This window comes from Anguilla anguilla, chromosome 10 (assembly GCF_013347855.1).
Source record: "Anguilla anguilla isolate fAngAng1 chromosome 10, fAngAng1.pri, whole genome shotgun sequence".
NCBI lineage: Eukaryota > Metazoa > Chordata > Actinopteri > Anguilliformes > Anguillidae > Anguilla > Anguilla anguilla.
Genome location: NC_049210.1, coordinates 40,473,439 through 40,488,286, shown reverse-complemented (window position 1 = coordinate 40,488,286; position 14,848 = coordinate 40,473,439). Strand labels below are relative to the sequence as shown.

At 44.2% G+C, this 14,848-nt stretch overlaps 1 protein-coding gene across 2 annotated transcripts; it reads left to right on the top strand.

Annotated features, from left to right (window-relative positions):
• The first annotated feature begins 952 nt into the window (after window positions 1-952).
• tmc2b (transmembrane channel-like 2b) lies at window positions 953-14,795 on the top strand. Of its 2 annotated transcripts, XM_035380487.1 has the most exons (21): window positions 953-1,376; window positions 1,822-1,863; window positions 2,192-2,322; window positions 2,404-2,726; window positions 3,305-3,457; window positions 5,258-5,348; window positions 5,740-5,821; window positions 6,276-6,382; window positions 6,981-7,079; window positions 7,399-7,541; window positions 7,939-8,086; window positions 8,515-8,709; window positions 9,542-9,721; window positions 10,138-10,296; window positions 10,532-10,660; window positions 11,608-11,675; window positions 11,958-12,197; window positions 12,333-12,458; window positions 12,620-12,698; window positions 13,438-13,561; window positions 13,995-14,795. In XM_035380487.1, the coding sequence occupies exons 1-21, from the start codon at window positions 1,334-1,336 to the stop codon at window positions 14,237-14,239; spliced, it is 2,907 nt and encodes a 968-aa protein (XP_035236378.1). In that variant the 5' UTR covers window positions 953-1,333; the 3' UTR covers window positions 14,240-14,795. The 2 variants fall into 2 exon arrangements, with proteins under 2 accessions (XP_035236378.1, XP_035236377.1); XM_035380486.1 differs by having other exon boundaries at window positions 2,192-2,726.
• Window positions 14,796-14,848: the final 53 nt, after the last annotated feature.

Genomic DNA, 14,848 nt, shown 5'->3' with positions numbered 1-14,848 from the left:
GGACTGAAGTGGCAGGGTCGGGTTTCACGTTGATACCAGGCATAATTTGAGCAAGTGCAACGGCTTTGGTAGCATAGCATTAGTGGACAGGGTTCCTGTTTCTTTCCATTATTAATCAGGTCAGGTTGGACATGTTGCTCCCTCGAAAAACATGGGTTGGTCTAAATTAAATAGAGCACAGGTATAAAGAATTTTGCATGATGTTAAAAAAAGACTGAACTGATATATGGACTCTAATTTCAATCATGTTGCCTACAATGTGTTTAATGTAGGCTACTCGAAACATCAATACCAAAATCCTTCCCCCCAGTGCGCAAAAATAATCAACCATTTATGATAATTATATGCCCCTTCATTCTGTCTTCATGTCTAAGCTTTTATTCAGTCTTTAAAATGTAACCACCTGTTCTATGGTTTGTAGGGCTGGTGTCCCTTGTAGCCTACTCATGATTGCGGGCAATACTGGGCACATGGATGCGAAGGTTTTGGTTGACAAACAAATCATTGGTTAAGATTTCTAAGGGGAAACTTTATACCTGGGTTTCTGCCAGCTGCGCTACGTTGCCAGCGTGGACATGATCTTTATGATGTAATTGATGCCAGTCCATTGTGCTCTGAAAGGACTCCTTTTAATCGGAAATCACGTCTACTTTCCATTACCACTGTGTGCGTTTGTGTTTCTCTCTCTTTCTCTTTTTCTCTCTCTCTCTCTCTCTGTGCGTGAGAGAGATATTCTGTGTGTATGTTTGTGCATGTGGGTATGTGTTTGTGCATGTGTGTGTGAGAGAGTGAGATTGTTTACGTGTTTGTATATGTGTGTATGTGTGTGTTTGTGTGTGCATGTGTGAGGAGAGAGAGAATAATTGTGTGCATGACTGCGTGTGCTTTTGTGTGTGTGTGGGTGTTTGTGTGTGCGTGTGTGAGAGAGAGAGAGAGAGAGAGAGAGAGAGAGAGATGTACTGTGCATGTGCATGTGTGAGGATGCTAATTGCCTACCTGTGTTTGAGCAGCAGTGTGTATGGATTTACGCAGGTCTGCGTGCGTCACTCTGATCACCTGTGCACTGGAAACCTCTGAGTGGTCTTTCATTTCAGGGCCCCTCCATTTCACATTCCCTTTTGTTTCACAACCGAACGCGGCTCAGATTATCATCTCCGTTGCCACGGCATTGGAGTCGTCGCTGTGGAGACACTGCGGCCAAACCCTAAACAGCAGGTGTGTCCGGGGCAAGTGAGCACATCGCATTCTCTTTGCGCCGCGAGTTCCCCTGTCAGTCAGTCTCAGCGTCCCCCTCATCCCGCCATCCCGCCATCCCGCGTGAAGCTGCGCAACGATGCCGCGAAGGAAAAGTGAAATCGAAATACGAATGGAAGAGGGTACGTACCATCTACACGGCAAAATGTCCTGTGCTAATTTAACTCTTAACAGAGTACATATGGTCCAATTTCAGGACCAGGGCAAGACCACGTGTACTCTGTAAGAGTTGATTTAACACTGGGAATTTTACTGTGCAAAGACATTTTTACATATGCCATTCTATTTATTTTCTCTGTAAGTAAAGTGGAGAATAATCAGTGTACAGAAAAGTCAAGACACTGGTACTTCTTAGGCATCCTGCCTGCCTGATTATATTATGTGTGAGGGTTATGGGTTTATATCCATTTGAAAACACCAGAGTGTGTGCATCCTACAGGAACGAGTCTATTCCATTTCTGGTTTGATGAGTATTTACAGCAGCGTCATGTCTTGTAATGTGTATTATATGATCACAGATATATGTCGCTTGTGGTATTTGCTAACAACATGTTTTCTGAACCCCAGTTGGAATGGAAATTGATGGACAGGTGGAGAGCGAGGATGAAGGTGAGTTTATCTGAGTTTTAATTGGCCAGGATGAGTGTTTTGAGATGGGTTATGCTATGAATTACGCTGGTCAAATCTGGTCATGTATATTTATATTGACTTGGTAGGGTTGATAGGGTAAGCGACGTAGAGCTTGGCGTAATGAGAAACATGGACAGATGTGTAGCATAATGGATACGCAGTTGTGCTTGTGGTTTTACATATTCTACATTTATACAGCTGGATATTTAAGTATCTTGAGTACAACAGCAGTGCTCCACCTGGGTTTTGACCCTGTGTGTGTGTGCGTGTGTGCGTGTGTGTGTGCGTGCGTGTGTGTGTACGACAGAGGAACCTGAAAGAAGAGTGAGGCCAAACAGGAGGCAGCAGAGAGCCTCTCCGGCGGCGGGCAGGAACAATAAACCCGCGGGACGCAGGGGCAGGAGGGACCAGAGCGAGGAGGAGGAGGAGGAGGAAGAGGACCCGCCAAGGAGGAGAAAAGTTAGCAGGAAGAAATCCGCCAAGGCGCAGGACAGCGAGGAGGATGAGGAGGAGGATGAGGACCCGCCAAGGAGGAGAAAAGTTAGCAGGAAGAAATCCGCCAAGGCGCAGGACAGCGAGGAGGATGAGGAGAGTGAGGGCGAGCAGCGAAACAGGAGGAAGGGCAAGAAAGGGACCGGCAAGAAGAAGAAGGGGGCGCAGGACAGCGAAGACGACAGCGAGGAAGAGGAGAAACCAAAGAAGGGGAGGAACGCCAAAGGAGGCAGCAAGAGAGAGAAGGAGGAGCAGAACAAGAGGGAGAAGACGGGACAGGGGGACGCCAAGGGGAAGGGGAAGGACAGAGGGAACGAGAAAGATAAGAAAAAGAAAAACGATCTCAGCAGGTGCAGTATCTTGTAACCCCGCCTTCCCTCCCCATGCCACACGCAGCAGGCCTGCAGGTGAATCCCAGACGCCTCAGCTCCGGGCCTCATGGGCCCTGTTAGACCGCAGAGGAACGGGCTCTGCCTCTCTCTGCTTTTAGGATGTGTGACCGGGCTTCAGTGAGTACATGAGTGAGTGAGGGAGTGAGTGAGTGAGTGAAATTTAGAATGTGTGTGGGAGTGTGTATGTTAGTGAAAGACTGAACATGTGAGTGAGTGAGTGAGTGAATGACATTTACAATGTGTGTGGGAGCGTGTATGTTCATGAGTGAGTGAGTAGTCTATGTGAGGGAGTGAATGAGTGAGTGAAATTTAGAATGTGTGTGAGAGTGTGTCTGTTAGTGAATCAGTGTGTGAGTCAGTGAGTGAGTGAGTGAGTGAGACACTCAGTCCATCAGTCAGTCAGTCTGTGTGTCAGTGAGTCAGTGAGTCTCTTGGGCTGTGTAGTCTTAGTCCGAGTATCGAAATGAACTCATGAGAGAAACCCATCGGGTGCTGCGGTGGTCTCACCCCGCTCCGTGACGGCTCTCTCCCGCCAGCTCCTCCGACTCGGACGGGGAGTCGGACGAGGAGGAGTCGCTGTCGGAGGGGGAGATGGCGCGGCTGAAGGAGGAGGTGGAGGAGAAGAAGAAGCTCATCTCCAACATGAGGAACAAGCCCTGGCGCATGAAGAGGAGGCTCAAGTGCTTAAAGTAACGGCTCTGTCCTGTCCCCTCTCGCCGCTGTCCTGCTAGCTCTGTTACCGCCATCCTGTTGCCCCTCTGACCAAAACACCTATTCGCCTCCCCTGCCCCTCCATATACAGCCATCAGTAGCTATAGATTTAGCACAGCTGACTTTTGTTTTCTGCACTGTTTCAGTGTAAAATTCAGTCTTCTTTCAAACAAAGCCCAGCAGAAGAGAGGCTAGCAGTTTTTTTCTCCAGTACATTCACTGTTAATTGCTGCTTAACTAAAACAATCAAATATCACAAAAAAAGCAGCAAATAAATACCAGATGAAAATCAACTTTGAAAAGGGGAATTGCTGTAATGCATTTTACTGATTTATTGTATTAAATTATTATTACTTGCCTTGAACGTATGCCCTCCTTTTAAGACCAAAACAAATTTAGACAAAAGTCTTATCTAATCTAAAATATTCCTAAGTTAGTATTAAAGGCAAAATAAGTCTATTTAATAACTGTTTAGGCTGGTCTTAAGCAGTTTTGTGGTGCCGGCCCATGACCAAAGCCTTGGTTGATCCATTACGAGGTTATGATATTGATGAATGCAGGAATGAGCCCAGTCTTATCTGAAGGCTGAAGTAGGGCTGGGCGAGGTTTCGCCTGAGATACTTTACACCTGCGAGCTCTCCCTCGTGTGCCTTCGCCTTAAAGGTGTTACCTGACAGATACCCAGCCCGCTAATGCTAAAAGCCTTCTGTTCGATTGTTATCTGCCCGTGATCCTGAGGTTACTGCGTCACCGTTGTAAAAACGTTGCGAGAACGCTTGCAGAACGCTGGGAGAACTGTTAGCAGGATGCTCGGGGTGAACAGAGCTAGTCCTGCACATAGGAAATTAAATGAAGAGCCAGCAGTTCATCAACGCACAGGCATTTTGTAAGATAGCTCTCTTGGAAACAGGCTTGTCATTTAATGAAAATGCCACTGTTAACATAATTGGAAACATGCAACTTGTTTATTAAGCAGGATTTTTTTAAGCGAATGTTTGGAACAAAATGTTGACAGAGAGGAATGACTGCGTGTCAGAGTCATGAAAGTCATTGTACTCACACTTAACACAAAGTATATATAGAGCATATATAACACCTTCATTAGCATGGTATATATATAAATATCTTTATAAATTATTCACAAGTTTTTGTGTGGAAATGTAAAGGGCTGAAATGAAGTCAGTTGACCTGGTGCTTATGTCACATCCGAAAATGGCATCTAACATAACTCACGGGGTCTTCCTTAACAAAGCCCTTGTTTCTCTTATGAATTAAATATGAAGCTGTCACGTCTTGTTAATGGTGTCGTACATGGCTCATGAATGCTTTAAGGACTGATTACGTAATGTAAACTTGACCACAGAGGTTTATTTTAAAACTTTGCGTGATTACATTCATAAGGTTATATTTCTCATCTCTATGCTGTTTGTTTTATGCCTGCAATCTCTAAACCATGTTTTAAAAAATACCACCATAAGATCACCCTGTAAAACTGTTTGTGGGAGACCGACACAGTAAAATGTTCAGTGTTAAATTAACTCTTACAGAGTACGTATGGCCCCCATTGGACTCATATGTACTCTGTTAGAGCTGAATTAACACATGACATTTTATAGTGTAGATGAGCTGAATGACGCATTTTCATCATTAAACAATGCTTTGGGGTCCCACATATTCTGATTACTTGCTTCTGCTCACTGGTTGCTACATGACCAGTCGTTATGGTTTATGTTTATTGAGATAGAAACTTGAAGTATTTTTTTGCACTGTCCTTTCAGAGAAGCTCAGCAGTTTGTGGAGAAGTTTGAAGGGGCTTTGGGAAAAGGAAAAGGGAGGAAGCTCTACGCCTACAAAGTGATGATGACAAAGGTGAGCTCCCCGCAGTTTCAGTCTTTTACCTACAATCTTCTACTGCCCTTTCAGTTGTTATTAAAGTGCTCACCCGTTTAATAGTACACATTAACAACAATGCACTATAATTAAAAAAATCTGAAGTATGAGAGTATCTAGCGTTAAGAAACCCAACAGCCATTGTAGAACTGTAATACCAAGGTGAAAGAAAAAAAAAATCCTAAATAATACTAAAGATAAAAGTGAAAAAATGAGTGACGAGAATTTAAGAAGTATGTCTAAATTAAGGATCATTAATACACAACTGTTCTACCCAGTAGTTGTTCTGTGACTGATTGTTTGAATCACCATGCTTTGGTACTGCTGTTGTCAGGCTGTTAAATCCAGTTGTTTTCCCCTTTCCTTTCAGAAATGGATCAAGTTCAACAGAGATTTTGAAAATTTTAAGACGGCATGCATTCCCTGGGAAAGAAAAATCAAAGAAGTTGAAAGTGAGTGTTCAGCAAAAGAAAATGGAGTTTAAAGCAGGAGGTCGAATTTATTCAGATGAGTAAGTAGCTGATGGAATGTAAGATAAGATAAGATATACTTTATTGAAACCCTGTGGGGTAATTTGTCCTCTGCATTTTGATCCATCCTAGTTACTTAGGAGTGCCACAGTGCAGCACTTAGGGGACCAACTCCAGTTCTGAGGCCAGTGCACTGGTCAAGGGCAACTGCAGGAGTGCACATGCATGTCTTTGAGCGTGGGAGGAAACCGGAGTACCCGGAGTAAACCCACGCAAACACGGGGAGAACGTGCAAACTCCGTGCAGAAAGGCCCCGAGCTGAGATTCGAACCTACGACCGTCTTGCTGTGAGGCGACAGTGCTGACCACTGTGCCACCGTGTCTGCCCGTGTGACATCTCACTCCGCTTGTCCGGCTGTTTCTCTGCTCTCTGCAGGCCATTTTGGCTCCTCTGTTGCCTCCTACTTCCTGTTCCTCCGGTGGATGTACGGGATGAACTTAGTCCTCTTCGGCTTCATGTTTGGCCTGGTGGTGATCCCTGAGGTGACGTGTGATAATCATCCCGGCTTTAAAAAAATGTCCTGTTTTCCCCTCATTGGCATGAAATGCTCCCTGAACATTCTTCATTTGTGAATAAACGAAGATACTCAAATATTATATTTACCGCATTCAAGCACTTTTGGTCATTTGTATTTGTCCTAATATTGTAGCTTGTTCTTCTCCCTAGTTTGGCTTGGCATAAGTTAGGTCAGAATAGTGTTCACCGTGTGAACTGAACTGTGTTCTTGGCTTGAAATAGCTGTACAAAATTAGTTTCATACCTTATTGAACCTGTGTTTTGTAGTTGTCCATGACCATGAAATGCACTTTTGTATGTCGCTTTGGATAAAAGCGTCTGATAAATAAATGTAATGTAATGTAAATATGTTTGTTCAGTTGCCAGTTAATGAGTTACCATGACCATGGTTATAACTTGGTTTGATGAGTCGGGTGTTTTACTGACCGGCTATTACCAAAACCATCCCCATATTTGTCCTTCCAGACTGGATCGCTCTACTCTTCACAGCTCAATAGACTTGAGCTAGTCAGGCTGAATGGCCTGTCCTTGTCGTTAAACTCAGCTGTGTTTCTGTGCTTGCAGTTGTTGATGGGGCTTCCACACGGAACCATTCCCAGGAAGACGGTGCCCAGGGAAGAGCAGGCCAGAGCCATGGACTTCTCTGTCCTCTTAGATTTTGGTGTGAGGATCATAACCTAGTGGCTCTACTTAAGTTTATGGTTCTATCATTATTATTATTATAATTTTTTTCAGCAGAAGGATTTTGACATCCCAGAAATGTAAAGTTTTCTGAACAGTTTTTATTACTTGATCACTGGGTATATATTAATATGAAGTGTTTTTTTGCATGTAATTTCTTATTTAATAAATAATTTCAGTGAGGTAACGTTCAAATATTAGTTTGGTTAGTTATATGTTGTTCTCCAATATGAAAAACATGTGTTGTTGTCATTACATGACTGGAATATACTGACCTAATCATTTAAATTTTCCCCCACAGGGTTATTGCAAGTATTCTGTTCTGTTTTACGGTTTCTATAACGACCAGAGAACGATCGGCTTCCTGAAGTTCCGGCTCCCTCTGTCCTACCTGCTGGTGGGAGTCGGGTCCTTTGGATACAGCCTCATGGTTGTGATCAGAACGTAAGTGCCAGTAATTACGGGGGCGGGGATTCTGTCTTCCCAATATGGTGTCCTTCTGTGTTCTGGCACTAAATCCCAAAAGCGTTTCTGTTCTTCCTTGCAGACCCACATTAGATATGAACCTGCAGCCTCTGCACTTACTGGCCATGCGCTTTTCCTTCTTTTCTTATACTGCATTTATCATTTTCACAGCTGGTTATTGACTGAAGCAGTTCAGGATTATGACCCTTGCTTAAGAGTGCAACGGCAATGCTGTGTCTGGGATTTGAACCTGCAGCCTCTGAGAAACACCGCACTGCTCCCTGTGCATTTCCTAGCATCACACACAAATTATGCTTCATCCCGCACTGATTTCAGTGTTCTCTGCCCGTACCCCGCCTCCCCCCCCCTCCCTCAGCATGGCTAAGAACTCAAACGAGGGGGGCGACGGAGGGGAGGACAGCGCCTTCACCTTCGCCTGGAAGCTCTTCACCAGCTGGGATTACCTCATCGGCAACGCCGAGACGGCCGACAACAAGTTCGCCTCCATCACCACCAGCTTCAAGGTAGCGGCGCCAACGCCGGGAACGCACAGTTCGTACCCCGCTGAGACGGCGGACATTTTTAAAAAAAGGAGAAACGGCGCCCGTGGGCATTGACCTTTAGATTAATGTGTTCCAGACCCTGAGATCCTGCATATTGGGCTTGATTGGGTTTTTTTTTTTTTTTGCTCTACTTTTGATTCCTTCACTCTGTAAAAGCATGCAAATGGCACAATACAAAACCAAGGATGGATTGACTAGTCGATGCTTCTGTGTGTTTGTTTTGTAGCCGAGCTCCCTGACCTGAATTCACTGAAAAAAAAGACTCCATTGGATTTACTCTGAATTAAACGATGCAATATTTCGATAAATTATTTTTCCTTAATTTAACTTGTTTGTGCCAATTCTTTATAATGATGACCTTTGTTTGTTTTATTTGTAAATGGCCATAGGAATCTATTGTGGACGAACAAGAGAACCAGAAGGATGAAAATATCCATCTACGGAGGTTCCTGCGTGTTCTGGCCAATGTCCTGATCATCTGTAGCCTGGGAGGAAGTGGCTACCTCATCTACTATGTGGTGAAAAGGTCACAGGAGTTCGCCGACATGGATGCGGATCAGCTGACCTGGTTACAGAAGAACGAGGTAAAAGAAAATCATGACATCACTTCCCCAACTCTGTTCTGAGCACCCCTGCGTGCACTGGCACTTTCTTCTTCCTGGCAAAACTCTGTCCCCAGAGCTTTTTTCCTGGTTCTTGGTCGGCAGTTTTGGTGATGTTGCATGTGCACTCTCTCTGGTCTGGTGGTGTTCTTAGCCAGGTCTATGTCGCTTTTCACCCTTGCGTTTACTCAAGTGTATGTGCCTATTTGGTCCTGCATTGTAAGTTGTTGTGGTTTGGAGTGTCTGCTAATTTAAGCTAATATCATATCTAAAGAGCTGTTAATGGAGAATCTGTGTAAAGATACAGTGTAAAATTAAGATAAACATATAGTATAGTATAGTATAGTATAGTATAGTATAGTATAGTATAGTATAGTATAGTATAGTATAGTATAGTATAGTGTAGTATATTATAGCATTCTTGATTATTGTGTTATTGGCTGTTAATGCCACAGCACACAGGCTTCCTGGGGAAAGCCCTGAGTTGCGTCACATTTCAGAAATGATACTGTCATATTTCCATACAGAGAGTCTCAGCAGATGGCAGTGTTGGATCAAATTCACTTTTCAAAGAAAGACTCAGCTTCTTTTAAGCAGTCCAAGTACTCAAACATCTTTTTCCTCAGCACATCAAGGTCCAAAAGTATTTTCTATGATTTAGATGTGAAGAATCAGAATGCGTATGAGTCTGTGTAAAAACCAAAAAAAATCTATAAAACAAAAAAAGAACAGATAATTTCCAAAATAATGTTCTGAATAGTATTGTTTTGTTTAGCTATTCTTAAAAGTAAGACCTTTTTTTTTTTACTTCCAGGTTGAGTTTGTGATGTCACTGCTGGGGCTGGTGTGCCCGCCCCTTTTCGAGACGATCGCTGAGCTGGAGGAGTACCATCCCCGCATCGCCCTCAAGTGGCAGCTGGCGCGCATTTTCGCCCTCTTCCTGGGAAACCTCTACACCTTCCTCTTCGCCCTTTTCGACGAAGTGAACGCCAAGGTAACGAGGGCGCGTACAAACGAAGGGGGTCGGTGGCTTTGTCGCTCGCTCGGTCTCACCTGGGCTGTCACTCAACCGGGCTGTGCCAAGTCAACCGGTGGGAGAGTCCATAATAATGAGGTGTGCGCTGGGGACATGCCAGGTAGCCTTCTGCTGTGTAGCCTGTTGTCAAAAACACTGACAGCCCTCAGAAATGTATATTCAAATAAGACGTGTAGATATAACTGAAAAATAAAATGGAGTATAACTTCACATGAATAGTAGAACTTTGCTCCATAAAGCCTGCATACCGCAGCTATAAGCATGGCATAAGGCCTGTCGTAACCACTCATAACCACTCTCATATGTGGGAAAGGGGTGTTTTCCTGATGTTTTTGTAAGATTGCGTTTTTTTTTGGATGTTCTTTTCTTTCAAGCTGGAGAAGGAGAAGTCGATCAAAAACGCCACCGTCTGGGCACTGAACGAGTACTACGCCAATTACTCGCTGCACTACAACACCACGGACGTCCCGCCGCCCGACATCGACCCTGCCGACGTCATCCGCGGGCCGTGCTGGGAGACCGCCGTTGGCATAGTAATGCTCGTTGGACCTTTCCCAGAATACACTGGATTGTAGTTCCCATGGTTCACACCTAATGATGTGTACATATTGTTTTTGGTGCAATATTCAAAAATCTGTTAAATGGGACAAGTGTACATGCAAAACCTTGTAACTCTCCCCATTGTATTTTTGAACAAAGGATTTGTGATGTATTCTTACAAGTGTGTTGTTTCTGTGAAAGTTTCATTTCAAATGTTTTCTTTTGCAGGAATTCGTGAAGCTGACCGTTTCTGACATCCAGGTGACGTACCTGACCATCCTGATCGGGGACTTCCTGCGGGCCCTGATTGTGCGCTTCCTGAACTACTGCTGGTGCTGGGACTTGGAGGCCGGATTCGTACGTGAGACGCGCCGAGACACGTCACCCTTCACCCTCAATCTGCTCACCCTCTCTTTCCCCCCAAAATACCCACAAGTACCACTTCCTTTTTACAGCAGTGATATTCAGGTCTTAGTGACAGACAAATACTGTCATTATCTTTGTTAGCTTCATTTTCTGTCTGAGGGACAGAATTCTGACTTTAATTAGCGGTTTTTTTTGCCAGTTGGTTTGGCAGTTTGATTTGCTGGTTTGGAAATGTGATTGGCAGTTGTATCTGCAGGTTGATTGCCACTTTTTCCTGCAGACAAGCATATTTGAATTTATTGTGAATTGCATGGACATCACAAAACACTGATTCCTAATTTCTGTTATTTACGTGATCTTTAAAAAATATTGCGTATATTATTTTGTCTGGGTATCTTCACCTAAACCTTTGAGTGCATCAGAAGCTTACTTTGTGTGTGTGTGTGTGTGCGCGTGCATGCGTGTGTGTGTGTGTGTGTGTGTGTGTGTGTGTGTGTGTGTGTGCATGTGTGTACATGTGTGTGTGTGTATCCCTACCCCCCCCCCCCTCCCCGGGTCCATTGTCCATGTCATTCAATACTGTGGGGTGACATCTGGCAGAGTACAGAGGCCAGCTGATCCCTCACGTCCAAGCTGACACAAGACACTGTCAGGTACAGGTAATTAAAGAGAGAGAGAGAGAGAGAGCGGGAGAGAGGGGAAGAGAGAGAGAGAGAGAGAGGGTGAAGAAGAGGAAAGGAGAGAGAGGCAGCTTGCAAATCTCTCAGAACCAAATAAAATTAAAAATTTTCTGTGTGACAAATTCTTCTTCTTCAAACTTACTTACCGCACCTTTAATCATCCATTTTAAACCAGTTGAGCAGGGCAATTAAAATAAATGATCGGAAGTAGTGTAATGTTACATTAACAGATATATGTTTGTTTCTGAACTGTTCTAGCCATCGTATGGAGAGTTTGATATCAGTGGCAATGTACTTGGACTCATCTTCAACCAAGGGATGATTTGGTAAGTATATATATTTTAAAAGACATGTAAATTTCACATAAACATATGTGTGTATGTGTGTGTGTAAATACAACACCACAGGATAGTACTAATGATTTGTTTTCTGGAAACTTTTGTTGGATGTTTCTAGGTCTTCTTACAGAGACAGTGTGTGACAAAGACAATTTATGGAAAAATAGGAAAAAATAGGAAGATTAGGAAAGCTTCTATCTGGCTGATGCAGGGCAGCCATTTTGTCCCGGGTCGTGTCCATCACAGAACACGCTCCCTTGCCTGTTTCAGGATGGGAGCGTTCTACGCCCCGGGATTGGTGGGGATCAACGTGCTCCGCCTTCTGACGTCCATGTACTACCAGTGCTGGGCAGTGATGACGTGTAATGTCCCGCACGAGCGGGTCTTCAAGGCCTCCCGCTCCAACAACTTCTACATGGGTCTGCTGCTGCTGGTGCTGTTCCTCAGCCTTCTGCCTGTGGTCTACACCATCATGACCCTGTCCCCCTCCTTCGACTGCGGCCCCTTCAGGTGTGTGTGTGTGTGCATGTGTACATACGTATGAGTGATCCTTAGGTTTGCGTGACTTGGTTTGCATTCTGTGTTATATTGGTCTGTGATTTATTTGTTTGATTGGTCTGTGATTTTCCTCAATTGTAAGAACAGTGGGAGGCAGAAGATGTATGATGTCATAATGGAGACCATAGAGAGGGACCTCCCGGCATTTATGGGGACTCTGTTCAGCTATGCATCTAACCCTGGACTTATCATACCAGCAGTGCTGCTCATGGTGTGAGTATAGAACACACACACACAGATCCAAACACAAATACAGTTATATTAAGATGTTAAGGACCCATTATGTTTTGTTGGTCATATATCATCTGAACATGTGTTTATGAAATAAACTGTGTATATTGACTGTGCCCAAATGTATTTATCATCACGGACAGCTTGGCCATTTACTACCTGAATTCGGTGTCAAAGGCTTATCAGAATGCTAATGCCGAACTGAAGAAGAAGATGCAGATGGTGAGTAGGAATGAAGCTAGCTCTTCAAATACAGCACAGAACTCTAACCACAAATAAAAACCAGATCAGAACTCTTAAATAACAGCTTGGAACTCTTCCTGAAAACCTAACGTAATGTTCCTGAAAATAATAGCAATTCAGCATACGCCAACAAAACAGAGGAACGGAGAGGTATACTTATTTTGTTGTGACTGCAGTCCTACCACCAAACAGCATTCATCTGCACAATAAAAATATGAATGGCAGTGTGATGAAAGGTAACCGTCACAGTAAGAGACAGACTGATAGTTCACCAGCTGTGTTACCTGGGCAATGACCTACGATTGAAGACCTTCTGCAGCAATTTTCACGAATCAGTCGTGAATGTGTGCTTCGTTCTGTACTACTTCAGTTTTATTGCGTTAGCGTGATGGTAGTGCATGCTTAGGAAGGGCTAGCTAGCTGGCTTGCTAGCTCATTAAAATATGAGGTACAGTAGCTTCGGGCTGCTGGCTGGCTCATCTGTGAACCCTTTCTTGGTTGAGGAGGAAGGTTGGGGTTGTATTGGGGGGGAACAACAGCTGAAATGATTTGGAATTGTGGTTCAGGAAATCTTCAGTTTTCTTGTCTTAGAAGTTGAGACGTAAAATCATAAAACACCAGCTACTTTGCAGACAACGACTGCTTTCAGCGACATTTAACTGAAACAAGCTGTGAAGCAGACCTGTCTCTCTACTCTCCCACGCGGTTCTGTCTTCAGCAAAGAGACGAGGAGAAGAACAGGAGGAACAACAAGGACAGCACCAATCAGGTCATGAAGGATTTGGAGGACCTGCTCCCCAACAGGTCCCTCATGCCCCCACCCGTCTCTGAGGAACTTGAAGGTGAGCCCAAAACCAGCCCCCAAGGCCCCACCTCATCCACGCTGTGCTTTTTGTGAGCTAGCCTATTAAAGCTTGCAAAACAGGTCAATGCATATCAGCACCATTTTTGGGAATAGAATTGAGTGCATGTGCGTGTGTGGTAAAATTACATACAGGAAAGTGCACCAACTGTGATATGCACATGAAATTCTATTATTAAGTACACCTGGGTCAGATATTTGAAATACTTTAAACTTGTAGACTGCAGTCAGTTTTCCAGCAGATTACTCATGTTTTGATTGTTAGCATGTTTCATAGAAATTTCACATAATTTCTGAGTTTCTGCTGCAGTGTTTTTTTTTTTGCATTTTTACCAGCATCTAACGAGTTAAAGTAAAGTAAAGTAATAAACCTTATTAGTGCCAGTAATGGGAAAGCATGTTCTTCTTCCAAGATAATGCAGTCGAGCAGGGGGCCAAGTCCAAGTCCCCTAAGGTATCCGGGAAACCAGGGGCAGCATCCAATGGGAAAGGAGGGGTCAACCTACAGAAGGACGTTTCGCTGGCTGCATCCAATCCCCGCGTGCCCGTGACCCGCCCCCCTGGGCCCCGGGACCCTGGACACCTCCCGGGACACCCTCGCATGCAGGGGCCCCCTCCCGGACGAGGAAGGGGGAGGGGACAGCCCCCTAGACGTTAGCAGAAGCACACACGCTCTCTCGCCAAGTCTTGGTCTCCCTCTAGTGTTTCTGCTTCATCTGGCTTATGGGGACTCTCAGGGTCTAGAGAGACACAAAGGCTTCAAAAACTGAAGAATGCCTCGGAAAGCACCCTGAAACTTAAATGCAGTTACAGTGACCCAGCTTCCTGTATTTTCTTGTGACAACTGTCAGTGAGGTCAGGTGGGAACTGTAACTACAACATCAGAACATGCAAAGCATTCATACCTAATAACAGTAATGACAGTAAGCTGTCCATAGTATGAATTAGCACTGCTGGATTGTGATGATGGAGCAGTGGATGGGGTGTGATGATCTTGCCAATAGTTGTGTGAATGAGAGGGAACAACCAGAGGGAACACATTTATTTTGGGGAATCTGATTGGTCAGATAATTATCCAAACCATGACAGAACTGAGATGTAAATTTGAATCCATGGTTTATATTGTGATCCCATCACATGCTGTATAAATCTGTACAAATCATTCTTGAAGGCAGCACTGTTGTTATTAATTTTTATTGGTGTTAATCTCCACTGCTAATAATAATCGGCTTCCTCTGTGTCAGTCAGTGATTCTGTTTGGAGTTGA

Excerpts from the sequence above, each read along its gene's own strand:
- tmc2b (XM_035380486.1), top strand. The coding sequence starts at position 1,334 with ATGCCGCGAAGGAAAAGTGAAATCGAAATACGAATGGAAGAGG. Across the intron at positions 10,661-11,607 it reads GGGACTTGGAGGCCGGATTC|CCATCGTATGGAGAGTTTGA; the intron begins GTACGTGAGACG and ends GAACTGTTCTAG. Across the intron at positions 13,562-13,994 it reads CGTCTCTGAGGAACTTGAAG|ATAATGCAGTCGAGCAGGGG; the intron begins GTGAGCCCAAAA and ends TCTTCTTCCAAG.